The sequence below is a fragment of the Papaver somniferum genome, unplaced genomic scaffold, assembly GCF_003573695.1.
Source record: "Papaver somniferum cultivar HN1 unplaced genomic scaffold, ASM357369v1 unplaced-scaffold_81, whole genome shotgun sequence".
NCBI classification, from domain to species: Eukaryota; Viridiplantae; Streptophyta; class Magnoliopsida; order Ranunculales; family Papaveraceae; genus Papaver; species Papaver somniferum.
In genome coordinates this window covers 3,044,590-3,062,355 of record NW_020651082.1, presented here as the reverse complement: position 1 = coordinate 3,062,355, position 17,766 = coordinate 3,044,590, and the positions used below count along the sequence as shown (strand labels likewise).

Below are 17,766 nucleotides of genomic sequence, written 5' to 3'. Positions count from 1 at the left end.
AGGGTTGAAATGAAACCATTAATTTAATGATAAGTTTGATTCATGTTTCTGATATTGTTCTTGTTGTGCTTTACTTGTTTAGGATAAATATAATATGAGCTCTTCATCATTTTACTTTCACAGTGTATGTCATGCATCCATTGTAGTTAGAATACTTCTGTGATGAATATGCTGCAATTCATGCTTCTTTGTCTGTTATTGATCCCTTGACTAATTGTGCCCTGAAAAGACAGTTAGTGCTTTGGAAAGATACCCTAATTGCGATTAGAATATCCATCCTAGGAAAGGTTTAATTATCTAAGTTATCAAATTGATCTGTAATTAGTTGTACTGTGAGAAGACAGCTAATACTAGGGATTAGTTAGTTGGCTTAGTTGATATTAATCCATCCATTGAGACCCTGGATAAACGGCAGACTTGCATCTTGTCCGGTGTCCATAAAAAGGGACAAGAACATTATTGAAACTGAACTGACTTAGCCGAGATAAGGTGGTGGATTCGACTGCCCTAGTGCCCTTTAATATGCATTCTTGTTTTCTATTTTGTGTTACATAACCAACATCTAGCCGTATCGGAAAACAAAACCCCCTTGTGTTACTTCTTGTTCTGAAATCAGTTTAAGTGAGACCATAGTTTCAGCTTTACACCCACCTTGTCCCTGAGGATCGACCTGTGCTTGCCCTGTGTTGCATATCGACACTGTGCACTTGCAGTTAGACATAGTCGTAGGCTTCTTTCAAGTCCTACCACGTAACAATTGGATTACTGGTTGGAATGGCAATGTCAATACTAATGGTTGGAACAATGGTGGTCGCAACAACATCATGGGATCTGTGCTTGGTCCTCCACCTCAAAACGTAGTTGTTATCTGTCAGTGGTGCGATGTGAAGGGCCATACTGCTCAGGCCTGTCATCGACTTACATAAACTTCAAGTCTTGATATCCCGCATGCCTTTTCATCTTTGCAAGTTCAACCAATGCCGTATGAAAACCAGTGGTTTGCTGATACAACCGCATCTGCAGACATGACGCCGGATTCCTCTCAAATGACCAATCGTTATGACTATAATGGTAATGATAAAGTTCTCGTTGGTGATGGTAAACTACTACCTATCACAGGAATTGGTGAAATTACTCTTCACTCTCCTTCGTCAAAATTGTTATTGAAAAATACATTACATGTTCCATCACTTGCCAAAAATCTCATCTTTGTTGGCCAACTTACTCGTGACTCTAATTGTGTTTTTCGTTTTGACCGTGATGGTTTTTGCATTCATGATCAACTCATGGGAGATTTTCTGTACAAGGGCAAGAATGAAGTTGGACTGTATGCTATTTTTCCCAGTGCGTCATCAGATTCTCGCTTGTTTTCTGTTTCATCACTTTATGCTACCACTATTGGTGTTCGAACTAGTCCCTCTGTGTGGCATATGCGCTTAGGACATCCCAATGATACTATTTTTAATCCTCTCAAGTTTCGTTTATTGTTTGATTCTAGTCTTTCTTTTCCTAAGTCTATATGCTCTAGTTGTGTAGGTGCTAAACATCACCGCATTCCATTTTCATCTAGAAATACTTATTCCAATAAAATTGGAGCTGTTATACACTCAGATTTATGAGGTTCTGCGCCTTTTCTTTCTAATTGTGGTTTTCGTTATTTTCTTCTGTTTGTTGATGAATGCTTCCGCTTCTCTTGGGTTTATTTTCTATCTGATAAAACACAAGTCTTTCGTTGATTTCTCAACTTCCAAGCCATGATAAAGAAACAATTCTCTACAACCATGCGAGTACTCCAAACTGATGGTGGTACTGAATATGCTGATCCATTGAAATCTTACTTATTTGAACACGGTATTTTAAGCCAATCTTCTTGTCCTAGCACGCCTCAAAAAAATGGCCTTGCTGAACGTAAAATTCATCATATTACTGAAACATGTCATGCTTTAATGCTTCAAAGTGGCTTCCCTAAGAGTTTTTGGGCTGAATTTTATGCCACAGCTGTTTATTTGATAAATCGTCCCCCTACTCCAGTTTTATCTAATAATTCTCCCTATTTTGTTGTTCACAATCGTCTTCCTAATAATGATTTTTTGAAAGCTTTTGGGTGTCGTTGTTATCCACTCTTGAATCATTTTCGAAGTAACAAATTGCAGTAAAAAACTCTACCGTGTGTTTTCTTTGGATATAGTGATCACCATAAGGGATACAAATGCCTCGAAGTTAAGAGCAACAAGATTTATATTTCTCGTCGTGTTATCTTTGATGAATCAATATTTCCTTACCCTACTGATGTTGGTGCTACACCTTCTACTCTTTCCTCTAATCCACCAACTGCTACTCTTCTCACTTGGTCAAATCCTATTACATCCACACATTTGCATCCTTTACCACATACTTCTCAGTTACCTTCACCCTACTCTTCTTGTTCTACAACTACTGATTCTGTTACTGTATCTCCACTGAATCCAGTTCCACAACATTCCGTTCCTCCCTCACATACTTTATCTACAGTTTCAGCAACTACTCCTTCCATTTCTCCGTTACTTTCTCCTCTAACAAATGCTCATTCTCTGCCCTTATCTCCTCGACGCCTCTCTTTCTCTGATAGTTCTTCTTCGTCATCACCTATATCTCCTCCCACATTATTATCAAAGTCTCATTCTATAGAGTCTTCTCCTACTGCGCATACATCTTCAGCTGAATTGCCAACTGTACGTGAGCCTCCTCAGTTGCCTACTAATGCTCATCCGATGGTAACACGTCTCAAGGATAATACTATTCAACCTAGGAGTTTTGAAGGTTGTTTTACTACACGATATCCTGTCTTACAGTGTTTTGCAGCTCAATTTGCATCTCTTTATTCTGAGCCAACCTGTTTTACTACTGCCTCTTAGTTCAAAGAGTGGTGGGCAGCCATACTTGAAGAATTCAATGCTCTCTTGTGTAATTTCACTTGGTCTCTTGTTCCTCGACGACCATGTATGAATTTTATTGGCTCTAAGTGGGTTAATCGTGTGAAGCAAAAACCTGATGGTTCTCTTGATCGACGAAAAACACGTTTGGTTGCTAATGGGTATTCTCAACAATATGATATTGATTTTGATGAGACTTTTAGTCCCGTTGTGAATCCGGTTACTGTTCGTCTAGTTCTCAGCCTTGCAATCACTTATACATGGACGATTAAGCAATTTGACGTTAAGAATGCACTTATGCATGGTTCTCTCAACCAGGAGGTTTATATGGAACAACCTCAGGGGTTTGTTGATCCTAGATATCCTAATCATGTCTGTTTATTACACAAGTCTCTATACGGTTTAAAACAGGCTCCTCGTGCGTGGTACAATCGATTTGCTGCTTTTCTTCTTGCCATTGGATTCAAGTCATCTCATTCAGATCACTCTATGTTTATTAAACAATCCAGTGAAGGAACAATAATTCTATTACTTTATGTCGATGATATCATCCTTACCGGTAGTAATACTGCAGGTATTAATTCTCTATTACCTAAACTTCAGACATAATTCTCTATGACTGACTTGGGAGACTTGCACTATTTTCTTGGTTTGGAAGCTACGAGAACTAAGGATGGTCTTGTGTTAAATCAGAATCGATACACGTTAGATCTTTTAAGAAGGGTTGATCTTACATATTCTAAACCTGTTTCTACTCCAGTGGCGTCGCGTTCTAAGTTATCATCCAATGATGCTCCATTATTTTCTGATGTTACCCTATATCAAAGTTTGGTGGGAGGTTTACAGTATCTAAATATGACGCGCCCTGACATCACTTATGCAGTTAATCAAGTTAGTCAGTATATGCATCGTCCAACTCAAGCTCATTTTATGGTTGTTAAATGAATTCTTCGTTACCTTAGGGGGACACTTGGTCATGGGATTTCTTTTTGGCGCAACAACCCTATAGAGCTTACGGATTTTTATGATGCTGATTGGGGAGGTGACCCTGATACCTCTCGCTCTACTTCCGGTCATTACATTTTCTTGGGTAAAAATCTTATTTCCTGGGGTTCTCAGAAACAACCAACTGTTTCTACTAGTAGCACTGAAGCTGAATACCGTGCACTATCATCTACTTCCGCTGAGCTCACATGGATTCAATATTTGTTGCATAATCTTGGTTTTTCATTAACAAAGCCATCAACTCTATATTGTGATAATATCAGTGCTACATATCTTGCTATCAATTCTATTCAACATGCGCGTTCGAAGCATATCCAAATTCACTATCATTTTGTACGAGAACGTATCTCCTCAGGCCGTTTACTTCTTCGCTATATTGCAACAGAACATCAACTTGCGGATTTGTTTACTAAGGGTCTCTCTACGACAAGGTTTCATTTTCTGTATGGCAAGCTTTCACGTTGTTTACCACCGCGTACAGCTTGAGGGGGGTGTAGAATAGTAGTCCATGTATAGTCCATATATGTTATAGTCCATGTATATTTGGTCCTATGTAAGTGTCTTTTAAACCAAGAGTTCAATACGCTTAATATAAATACTTGTCTCCAGTACCCTAATAGGGTTAAGAGAGCTTATACAATTGTTCACTTGACCATGTAATATTCTTAAAGTTTGCTTCTAAAATTGTGTTCTCATATTCATCATTGTGTGAGGATGGAATGTGTAAAGCGTTGCTGGTACTACTGTTTATTTGTGTGTCATGCATACAGGTTAAAGAGATGACACAGAATACACTTTACAGTACGCGGAAAACGGAGGAAGAGTATAAGGATAAGCTGTGGGAGGAGGAAATGGAGAAGCGGGATAACAAAATACTAAGGCGTCTCTATAAATAAAGGAGTGACATTATCCAAGAAATTCCTAACTTCTGGTCAACCGCTGTTCGTATTAATCCTATCCATTTTTTTACCTTGTTTTCGTTTTCTGAGAGTGTTACCCAGTTGATATGTCTATTGTAGTGTCTCTATGATGCATGTTTTTGACTCTGACAAATTTATTATTTGCAGTTTATGAGTGATTGTGGGCTTCAAATACGCTTGAATGATGTAGACAAGAATGATGGTTTAGCATGTCAAATACTTTTGACATCTTAATCCACAACTGCCTGAAGTTCACATTTAGTGCTCTTTGTTTTGTCTAGATAGTCGAGTTTCTGGACTCAGTGGTTGTTGAAGATTCTTTAAATGACAAATCATATGATATTGCTTTAGTAAGTTTTATATATTATCCATAATCCCCAGCTCTTGTTTCGGATTTGAACATGTACTATTTTCCGTAATATACTTTTGGTCATTAGTTGGAAACCATATGATATTACTCTTCAGTTTATGAATCTTCATTGTACTTGTTAACTACATCTACAAGTTCAGATAAGTCGCGCATCATAACATCAGGAGAAAATGTTTTTGTTTGTTTCTCCACGGCTCAGTTCATTATATAATTTCCAAGAGATATAAACTCTGAATGCACACAGTACTCTGCCACTAAATTGCAAGGTGGAAGGCTCTACTAGTGCTACGCTCCAAGTCAATTATATTAGGTATTTGTTAGAAGAAGGGAATCCAACTCAAAACCAATTGACAATGAGTGGAGAGGTCCATAGGATTATAAATCGCAGGATCTTAATTGCCCAGACAATATGGGACTAATAGTCTCAACACGCCCCCTCACGTGTAGTCTCGTTGGGTCTAACACATGGACAATTAAACCGGGTGACGCGGAGTAAAGGCGTGGTCAAATGACTCGTCGCAAACCAATCTTATTCTAGCGGCATATGATCCATTGATTACAGAATTGAAGAAACAGATTGAACTGGAACTGACGCTTGATCCAAAGGAGAATGTTTTTGGCTTTTGTTACCAGACTGATACGAGTCAGACGACAACAGACATAATTGGTATGCCTGAAATAACCCTCCATTTAATGTTGGATTAACTTCAACATAGAAGTCACTAACAAGCTGGTTAGGACAAGATTAGGAAATTGATGTAATCCTAAGGGAATTAGAAGTCATCTAGTTCTAAGAAAAGGAAAGACATGTAATAAGGTAATAGGACTAGGAAAAGGAATTCATGGTTCTATATATATATGATCACCAAAGTTGTGGTTGATCATATGAGCAAGATTAGAGCTTGTGTTTAGTTTTGAGAGATTTTCTAAACATCAATAAAGAGAGTTGTCTTTATATAAGCTAAGTTTCATCTTGCAGTTGATATTAATTGGTATCAGAGCTTGTTTCTGAGCCATGGAAAGCGAAACCACCATTGTGGGTGCAAAACAGTTCACATCACCATCAATACAAGTTCCAATTCTCAACGCCACAAACTACACAGTATGGGCCATGAGAATGAAGGTACTGATATAAAACTACAAGGTGTGGGATACAATTGAACCAGGAACAGATGATGCAGATAAGAACAACATCGCTATAGGTTTACTCTTTCAAGTAATACCAGAATGTCTTGTTCTACAAGTTGGTGAACAGGAAACTTCAAAGAAAATTTGGGATGCAATAAAGGCACGTAATCTCGGAGCTGATCGAGTTAAAGAAGCCCGTATGCAAACCTTAATGTCTGAATTTGAAAGAGTGAAGATGAAAGACACTGATACTATTGATAGATTTGCAGGAAAGCTATCAGAGATAGCCTCAAAAGCTGCGTCACTTGGACAATCCATTGATGAAGATAAACTGGTAAAGAAGTTTCTCAATAGTTTACCAAGATCCAAGTATATTCATATCATAGCTTCTCTTGAACAAGTCTTAGATTTAAAGAAGACTAGATATGAAGATATAATTGGAAGATTGAAATCATATGAAGAGAGAATCCTCGATGAAGAAAACAATGGAGAAACTCAAGGAAAACTCTTGTACACAAACTCTTACCAACAAAACTCTGCGACAAGAGGAAGAGGTCGTGGAAGAGGTGGTAAAGTAAACATAGGCCGAGGAAGGGGAGGAAGGTTTAACTCACTAGATAGAACAACAAGTCAGAATGATCAAAACCAAGGGAAAGAAAAGAAGGATAGATCAAACATTATTTGTTACAGATGTGATAAACCAGGACACTTCTCCTCTGTATGCCCTGAAAGAATACAAAAGATGGAAGAAGCAAACAAGAATGAAACAATAGAAGCAGATACAACTCTTTTCATGCACGAAGTTGTATTCTTAAACGAAGGGAAACTAATACCAAAGAACTACGAATCAAATGATGGAGAAGAAAGAATCTGGTATTTAGATAATGGAGCCAGCAATCACATGACTGGTAAGAGACACTACTTTTCTGAACTCAATGAAAAAATCAAAGGAAAAGTGAAATTTGGAGATGGTTCTTATGTAGAGATTGAAGGGAAAGGATCAATCCTATTTCAAAGCAAGACCGGAGAACAGAAGCTTGTCAAAAACACCTACTTCATCCCAAACTTACAAAGCAACATTCTAAGTTTAGGACAAGCTACAGAAGTTGGATGTGATGTTAGAATGCGACAAGATTATCTAACAGTTCATGACCCAAGTGGAAGACTTTTAGTTAGAGTCTCACGCTCACAGAATAGACTCTACAAGATAAGTCTCATGATTGGAAGGCCATTGTGTCTGAATATGAGACTGGAAGATCAGACATGGAAGTGGCACGCAAGGTTAGGACACATAAGTTTCAGAACCTTAAAAACTATGTCTCAGAACAAGATGGTTCGAGGGCTACCACAACAAAACGGAGTGGTGGAGAGGAGAAACAGGACTCTAATGGAGATGACAAGAAGTTCTTTAAAGGCTATGCAGGTACCTAATTATCTATGGGGAGAAGCTGTACGACACTCCACATACCTAATAAACAGGATACCTACGAAAGCTCTGAAAGACATGACTCCATATGAAAGTTTGCGAAAGAGAAAACCAATAGATCATTTAAGAGTGTTTGGTTGCAAAGCATACGCAAAAGTTGATTCTGCAACTCTTAAGAAACTGGATGATCGATCTCAGACTCTTGTGATCTAGGAATTGAGCCTGGATCCAAAGCTTACAGATTATTCAATCCAACAACGAAAAGAGTATAGTGAGTCGAGATGTGGTATTCGATGAAAAAGCAAACTGGAACTGGAAAGAAACTAATGATGGACCAAGTAGGGATCCAGGAATGTTTCACATGAGATGGGGTCAAGTAATTGATGAAGGCGAAGGACCCATAATCATCAATACCAATGGAAACAATGATGTTAATCAAGAAGAAGAAGAGAAATGAAAACACTGAGAATAACGAAGAAGTAGAAGAAAGAAGAAGAAGAAGAAGAAGAGATCGATGAAATAACTCAACCCATTCCACTGCGAAAATCAACAAGACAGATACAAAAGCCACAGTATCTGGAGGATTATGTTCTTCAAGCTGCAGAAGAATGTGAGATTATGCTACTTTCTGTTAATGATGAACCAAGGAATTTTCAGGAAGCAAAGGTCTCGACTAAATGGACACAAGCATGTAGAGAAGAAATTATTTCAATCAACAGAAACAAGACTTGGTTTCTAGTTGATAAGCCAGGTGGGGTAAAAGTGATTGGTCTTAAGTGGATCTTCAAAATAAAACGGAATGCTGATGGTACTGTCAACAATATAAGGCAAGACTTGTAGCTAAGGGATACGTTCAAGAATCAGGCATAGACTTTGATGAAGTTTTCGCACCAGTTGCTAGACTAGAGACAATTCGTCTCTTAATAGCAGAAGCATCAAACTCATGGGAAATTCACCACTTAGACGTTAAGACAACATTCTTACATGGTGAATTGCGAGAAGATGTGTATGTTGAACAACCAGAAGGTTTTGAAGTAAAAGGACAAGAGCATAAGGTTTATAAGTTATCAAAAGCTCTATATGGTCTAAGACAAGCTCCTCGAGCCTGGAATACAAAGTTAGATCAAATCTTAAGAGAAATCAGATTTGTTAAGTGCTCTAAAGAAACATCAGTATACAGAAGAAGAAAAGGGAACGCTTCTTGTGATTGCAGTCTATGTAGATGATCTATTTTTGACTGGCAACTCCCTTAAGGTGATCAATGAGTTCAAGAGAGAAATGTCATCAAAGTTTGAGATGTCAGACCTCGGAAAACTCACTTATTACCTTGGCATAGAAGTCCATCAAGGAGTAGATGGGATTCAGATTAAACAAGAAGCTTATGCAAGGAGAATTCTGAAAGAAGCAGGACTTGAAACTTGTAATCCAACTAAGATACCAATGGAGTTTGGACTTAAAGTTTCAAAGGCACAAGAAGAAGCTGAGATTGATCCAACGAGTTATAGAAGAAATGTTGGATGCCTTAGATACTTGTTACACACAAGACCAGACTTGGCTTTCTCTGTGGGAGTAGCAAGCCGTTATATGCAGAGTCCACGCAAGTCTCATGGTGATGTAATAAAGCAGATATTGAGATATCTAAGAGGAACAATCAGCTGGGATTGAAGTATGGTCGAGGAGGATCAAAAGGAATTGTTGGGTATAGTGACAGCAGTCATAATATTGACCAAGATGATGGAAAAGGTACAACTGGTCATATATTTTATCTAGGAGAAGCACCTATTACATGGTGTTCACAGAAGCAAGACACTGTAGCCCTCTCATCCTGTGAAGCTGAGTTTATGGCTGCAACAGAAGCAGCTAAACAATCAATATGGCTTCAAGAACTGTTGGGTGAAATCAAAGGAAGAGAACCTGAAAAAGTTCTCATCAAGATTGATAATAAGTCTGCAATTGCACTCACTAAAAATCCAGTGTTTCATGGGAAGACGAAACACATTCACAAAAGGTATCATTTCATACGAGAATGCATCGAGAAGGAGGTCATTAACGTTGAACACATACCAGGAACTGAGCAGAAAGCAGATATATTGACAAAGGCATTAGCTCGGATCAAGTTTGAAGAAATGAGACAATTATAGGAGTACAAGATATTCACAAGGTTGAAGCTTAACGGGGAGAATGTTGGTTAAACTTCAACATAGAAGTCACTAACAAGCTGGTTAGGACAAGATTAGGAAATTGATGTAATATCCTAAGGGAATTAGAAGTCATCTAGTTCTAAGAAAAGGAAAGACATGTAATAAGGTAATAGGACTAGGAAAAGGAATTCATAGTTCTATATATATATGATCACCAAAGTTTTGGTTGATCATATGAGCAAGATTAGAGCTTGTGTTTAGTTTTGAGAAATTTTCTAAACATCAATAAAGAGAGTTGTCTTTATATAAGCTAAGTTTCATCTTGCAGTTGCTATTATTTAAGTGGTCTGGATTTTGTTTTAACAAGATGGAATATCTGGTTAGATCGTGGTCATGACGTTGTATGCCTAACTCTGTTACCAGCAAAAGATGATCTGACAGTCATAGGGGCAGAACACCTACAGAATGTTAATGTCGGGTATGATTTGCGGAAGAAAGTAATTTCTCTCCAGAGCAGGGACTGCATGCAAACTTAATTTATTATTTTTTTCACAAAATGTAGTTTCCCTTACATTTATTAATTCAGTAGATGCAAGAAAAAGGATTTTCCTAGCCCCTCGGAAGGGTGTTGATATTCTGACAACGTTTTCTTATAAAATCCAAACGATAATGAATTCTTTCTCTCATAAAGATTTACATTGTTATTAAAAAATGAGTATTTTCCAAGAAATATAAGGTCACCGTGTACCACTCCAAAAAAACAATTAGGTAATTTCCATTACATTTATTATTTCACCGTCTATCAGATAACCTAGATAACAAACCATGATCCAGAGTCCTATAAGCTCGGCTCCCCCTGACCAAGACCTAGTCAGTCTTTCTAGAATGTGATCCCACACAAAAATGCAGCCAAAAACAATATTATAGTCAGAGTTCACCATTGTTGAATGACCGGAATTTCTTCTTCCTCTAACCATGGACCAAGAGACAATTTTTGTCAAATAATGTTATTTTTATAGTACGCAACTAATCTCTATATTTTATTTCGAAACAAAGACTTTTGAATCCCATTTCCCAAATTTAAAATCACCAAAAATCCTGAAAATGAAACTATATATACCCCCATATATATCTATCATCTTCACAAGCACATCAACCAAAACCAAGAGAAAGAAAGAAAAAACATACACTAGATTTTCTATAATTTTCGAGTTTCAAAACTTTTGATTTGTGCAAGCATGGGTATTGTCACATTCACTGAAGAACTCCACTGCCCAGTTTCGGCTAAGAGGATGTTCCATGCCTTGTTCCGTGACGACCACAATTTGATCCCTAAGATTATGCCCAACGTAAAAAGCGTCGATTTCATCTCCGGTGATGGAAGTCCCGGAAGTGTCAACCAAGTTAACTTCGTCGATGGTGAGTAAATAGCACAGTAGATTAATTCTTGCATCTTTCGTAGATATATATCTATCTGTGTGACTAAACAATTCGTTATGAAACTTATATGCAGGACATCCAGTGAAGTTTGTGAAGCATAGGTTGGACCACTGCGACGCTGAAAACTACTCGTGCAACTACACCGTGATTGAATCCGACACATTTGGTGACAAGGTTGAATGCGTTGCTAACGAGGTTAAATTCGAGGATGCAGCTGATGGAGGATGTATCTGTAAGATTAAGAGCTGCGTTCACCCAAAGGGAGATGCTGTTCTTGATGAAGAACATTTGAAGGCCGGTCACGGAGGATACATGGCCAAGTACAAGGCTGTTACTGATTACCTCGTCGCAAACCCTGACGCTTACGCTTAATTTGAGTTCAGATCTGTCTGGATTTTCTTAGTAAAGAGTGGATTTGGTGAATAAGTGTAATTTGTGTGTGTGCCTGTGTTTGTTCATGTTACATGTATGTGCCTTCCCTAAAACATAATAATAAAAACGGATAGTGTATTATTAATTTCTCACGTTTCCATCTCCTCTCTTTCATTCTCACTTGATGGCAACAGTTCTTATCAAACTATATCCCTTACCCATAGTCTTCATCTAATCTCAAGACTAGACTGCTGAGTTACTATGTTAAAAATTTAGATCAGTAGCGCCTGGAGGGCTGGAACGGGCGTCTGAGTGCTATATATATATATATATATCTTGCATTTTTATTCCATGGATCAGCATCAGGTTCAGATAGGAATTGTGGCTCGAATCCACTGCCAAAGGACATATTCAATTAATACTACATCAATCATATAGGTATGCGATGAAAGTAGACCACAAAGTAGAGGTTAAGGTTTTCTCACTTTCATGACTATATCGTTTTTTGCTTACTTGTGAGTAGGTGGGAGTGGGAATACTTATTGTAGTTTTAGGTAGATTTATGAGCGAGACCTTAAAAGGGGATAGTATTGTATTTAGGGACGGTTGCTTCATGGATCTAATATTTTTTTACGGAACAAATGAAAACGAAAACAACGAAGTCGACCGACGTTGTCTTTTAGTCGGACAATTACACTTTTACTTCTCTCTTTAGACACAAAAACAAAAGTTTAACCTCAATTCTCCGAAAGAGAGTAACTACCACGACACCGACACGTACTAAAACTTAATATGCTAGATGAGGGCCTTCAAGTATAAATGGGCTTGGAAATTTAGATTTCTTTAGAAAGACAATTGGTTTCCACTCCATGAAAACGTGGTTTGTGTTTAGTGGAAATTGAATTATTGTCCCTCCTTTTGATGGGCCTTCACAAATACTCCTAAGCCTCTTTACAAATATTCCTGATGAAAAAATTGAAACTTTTTCTAAAAACCTAATTATTATAATTGCTTATCTAGCCTGATCTCTTCGTTCTTCTTCACTTCTCACAACAGAGAAAAAAAAATGCATCGCTCCCACCACCATCTTCTCCATCTCTCCTCCACCATCAACATCTCGACTGCCTCCACAACAACCAGCACCACCACCTCTGTTACCTTCGCCACCGCTATCAACAGATCTATTACGGTTATGTTTTTTTTTTTAAATATCAATTTTGTTAACATGTTCTGCTGCTGTTAAATCTAAACTGAGAGATTGAAAGCCGGAACCTGAAATTAGGGTTCTTGAGATGAAATTAAGATTGGGGGCGAGTTAGATTAGCAAAGAAGATGAAGGATCTGTTCGATTTTGGGTCACAGTTGGTGTTGTTTTAATGGGGTTTGAATCCTTGTTCGAGATCGAGTTGAACTGGGTACAAAATTGTGATGGGGTTTGCATTGTTTCTGTGAATAAAGAGAAGAAGGAGTTGAGGAATTGCAGGATTAGAAGCTGAGAAAATGTTGTTGACTGGTTATAGAAGGACTCTGATGGTTGCTGTAGGAGCTGAGAAGATTACATATGGTTTGGAATTTGTGTTTAGCTTCGGATGGAGAGCTTGGTCTTGAAGTTGTTGCTGTTTATGAAGTTACAGGTGATGATCAATTATTTTTTTTATATGTTTTTATGGGATCAATTGTTGTTGTTGATCCCATTTATTGGATCAACTCTTGTTGTTGAACCAATTTTTTATTGGATCAACTACTGTTGTTGATCCCATTTATTGGATCAACTCCTGTTGTTGACCCATTTTTATATGGGATCAACTATTGTTGTTGATCATTTGAACTCCTGTTGTTTCCTTTCGATAACTATAATCATGCTTGTAGTTAAATCATGCATGTAGTTTAAATCATGTAAATTTCTTCCAATGTTGAACTTGTGGTGCAATGGTAGCATGACTGACTCCATGTCAGATGATGCGTGTCCGACTCACGCCAAGTTCACTCCATTTATATGGATCAACTTCTACTGTTGATCCTTTTTTTTTTTATCAACTACCATTGTTGATCCCCTAAATTGGATCAACTTCTATTGTTGGTTCTATTTTTATTTGGATCAACTACTGTTGCTTATACAAAAATATCTGAATCAGTGGTGGCGGCGGCGGAATAGTGGTGATGGCGACGACGGACTAGTGGTGGTGGAGGACTGGTGGTGGTGAATGAGTGGTGGTGGAATATTAGTGGTGGTGGCGGTTGGTAGGTGGTTGTTGTTGAACGGTGGTGGTGAAATGGTAGTTGAATGTTGGTGGTGATGGTGCTAGTGGTGGTGGTGAAGGGGTAGAGGAAGAAATTTGTTCAATTTTGAAATAAAGAAAAATATTATATGGGTGAGGGTATTAAGGTAATCTAATTTTAAATGGATAAGGTTATTAAAAAGTAGGGATATATTTATTGTTGTATAGGGATATATTTATTGGGTTTCAAAAGTAAGGACATATAAATAATGTACCCTTGTGCTTAATCCTACTAATCCCATCTGAAAACTACGTTAAGAGATATTTCTAAGAAAAAAGTAAATTCGGGATTTAACCTTGTCATGTTAATATTATATTTTTACCTTTAAAAAAAATTATACAACACTTCATTTTTATCCCGTTTATCGAACTAGAAAAACGAGACACCGGTTTCAACTATCACTGCTACCGAATCCTAACACAATCGGAGATCAAACATACATTCATTCAAAAAACCCTCCACTCCATCATGGAAATTATCAAAGAAGTAGCGAGATATACAGATGTAGATGATCCCCAGATAGGTATCGCCTCCTCTTCTACAAACCCTAATATTATCAAACCTAAAACCCCTAATCATGGATAATCTGATGAAAATGAAGACGTCCGTCCAAATATAGAAGTGTTAGGTCGGGGTCGTAAAAGGTAATATAAACGATGTTTGAATATTTTTTACCATTTTAAGTAGTTTTTTCAAATATTTGCATGCATAATTTAGGTTTTTGAAAATTATAATTTCAAATAGATTTGGTTCATTAGTGATGAAAATGTATAAACTCGAACTAATAGACAATGTATATGCCTCATACTAATTTTGGGAATAACATTGAAAAGAAAAGTGATACTGATTTTAATATATCTGTTGCATTATGGTTGCAGTAGAGTGAACAAATTTATATTTACAGGATTGTACAGTAATGTGAGCTGTGTTTTGGGTTAATTATTGTATGTGATTTAGATGGAATTGTAATTCTAAGTATGTTAAGATCATTCACAATGTTGCCAAAGGATGTATGTATATACTATAATTTCAGCTTCTAGTGGTCTTTTCTAAAGCTAAATTATAGCATATGTGATATATACTTGAATGCCAAATTTCGCATTCTCAAATCGCAATGACCAAATTTCACATTCTCAAATAAGAATTTCCAAATTTAGCAATATGATAATGACAAGTTTTGCGGCCTGGCGTAACTTGAGGGTAGTTATTATTACATCTTCTGCGACAAACTTTATTTAGTGTGATTTACTATTGGTTTCCCCTTTTCTATTAGATTAACAAAGTGATTGTTTAAACATGGATGTTATCGTGTTAAATTTAAGTATTACATATCATACTCTAAGACATGTCTACTTTAATTTCATATAAAGAAAAAAGATCTTAACTCAACAACTTGATACTCCTCCAGGTCATTGGCTTGGTAAGAATTTGAATGCCTCAGCCAGGTTAGAAATAAAAAACAACATGAACAACAAGAATAAGAAGAGACATGCACATGCCATGGACCAACCAACTATAGGAAGACCAATTATGGACCCAGCAGTTGTGGTCCTACCAACCATGGACCCAACAACCGGTGTACAATCTTGGACCCACCAGTCGAGGAAGAACCAGCCATCACTGGTGAAACACTCATGGAAGCACTTATGGAAGATGAAGTCAGGGATGATGCAGGCATAAATAGAGTATGTTTTGATATAGACCCATATGAAAGTTTTCTCCATAGTCATGATAAACATATGAATACATTAGTATGGAATTGGTTTTACGATATCTCTGGTGTACAAATACACACGCAATTAGGGCAGCATCATCAACAACTAGAACAACAACTACATGTACAACATCAACTACTACATGAAAAACAACAGCAGCAACAACAACAAGGATAAAAGAAAATGAAGAAGAATTAAAATTTCAAGAAGAAATAGAATAAGAAGTACAGAAGTAGTGGTGCGAAAAAATCATAGGTGTGGAAGGAAGACCAAGTGTACTACCAAGCCCAAGCCCAATACTAAGACTAAGCCGAACCCTAAGAGGGTTGAGGTTGATGATGATCTGCTACCAATTGAAAAAGTTGGCGAAAGATTGCTAATGATGGTGGTAAAGTCATTTTCTATATCGGCAGCATATCGCTACCAAAATTTGGCATTTAAATGTAATATCCTAATCTAGTGTCCTAAATCACACATTCAATCATAGGCTAAATGACACTTTAAGCACATTACTTGACATATGAATATCTTGTGCAAGATGTGGAAATAAAGGTAGAATTCTGACTGTTCACAGTTCGGGGCAATGCTTATTTGGAGCATTGATGATTAGCTCCAAAGTCCTGGAAATTTTTAAGCGGTCAAAGTTGTTGACAGCAGATGATTGTTCTCAGACGAATATGCTTGGCAAAGTTGCGATCTCAGCTTTCGTAGAGAGATTCTACCTGGATATCGATACATTCATCTCCAATTCGGAGAGATGGCCATAAATCCAGATGGCGCACAACATATTTTGGGTCTACCTATGACCCATAAATCGGTAAATGAAAGGTAAAACACTGATTTGGATTGGAAGACACCGAAGGTGTTGACGTATAAGAGTTTGGGTCTGAAATAAAAAGAAGTTTCTCAAGAACTATTTGATAAGACAGGTAGGAAGAAGAAGCTGAAGTTCTTTAGACTTATGGATTGAGGGAGCATTTCAAGGGAAGTTCTGACAAAGGTGATCATCTAACACCCTATGAAATAAATTAGACGACGACTTCCTTTTTCATGAACATCCTGGGTACGACCATATTCCCAGATAGGACATGAAACTTGGTGAATACCCATTACCTCCAGATTTTCCAGGATCTCGACGTGTCGGTGAATAATCATGGGGAACCGCCTGCCTTGCATATTTTATAAAGAACTTGAGATAAGCAAGAGATAGTTCTTATGTCCATACGGGAGGGAATATGCCTCTTCGGCAGGTTTTGGGCGCTGTCTGCCTTACCTTTTCAGTTTTTACCTATTTTTTTTTTAGTTTTTTTAATTATGTTGGTACTGATTCCTTACATATGTGTTTATATTATGGACCGGAGGATGGATATATACCCATTTCCCGTTGTCGTCTCATCATCGTTCGATGAATATTGATTGGATACCAGGAACTGCCCACCGCACTGAGGTGGATTAACAACGATTCTTCTCGGTCTCAATCCATGAAGTTGGTAGTAACCAGGTTGAAGATGGATAAAATGATAGTCTTTTATAGTGTCAGAGCAGATCTCGGTTGAACTCACCAAGCATTGGTATGCCAAGTTTGGTTGTCATATTTTAGTGTGTAAAAACTCATCTAAAGTCGCTTGATTGTAAACTAAAGTCAACTTCGTTTAGGTTAGACTAGAAAGTCAAGGAATGTTGACACATACAAATATTACTCCGAAGACCTGAAGAATGTGAAGAAGAAGCGTACTACAACGACAACATCATCCTTCCTCTTGAGGTTAGTAATATTGACTTGAACTGTTTCATTCCTAACGTATCTTTCAAGTCGTGCTATATTGAAAACATAACTACGAAGCTGTATATACTGTACATATTTTGTTAGAGCATTGCTCGGTCGAACTCGCATGCGTTGCTATCTCAAGCATGTTTGTCAATGTTAGTGATCAAAGCTATAAGTCTTGATTTCTAGTCTACTATAGCTAAGTCTCGGACTAGGATAGAAAGTGTAGTTGATCTCAAGAAATCCATGGCGGATCATCATACAAGACGAAGAACTACTCAAGGAACTG

The 17,766-nt window shown here is 37.5% G+C and overlaps 1 protein-coding gene across 1 annotated transcript; it reads left to right on the top strand.

Annotated features, from left to right (window-relative positions):
• Positions 1-11,036: 11,036 nt before the first annotated feature.
• Positions 11,037-11,866, top strand: LOC113345173 (pathogenesis-related protein STH-2-like). Its single transcript, XM_026588990.1, has 2 exons — positions 11,037-11,321; positions 11,416-11,866. The coding sequence occupies exons 1-2, from the start codon at positions 11,141-11,143 to the stop codon at positions 11,712-11,714; spliced, it is 480 nt and encodes a 159-aa protein (XP_026444775.1). The 5' UTR covers positions 11,037-11,140; the 3' UTR covers positions 11,715-11,866.
• The last annotated feature ends 5,900 nt before the right edge of the window (positions 11,867-17,766 follow it).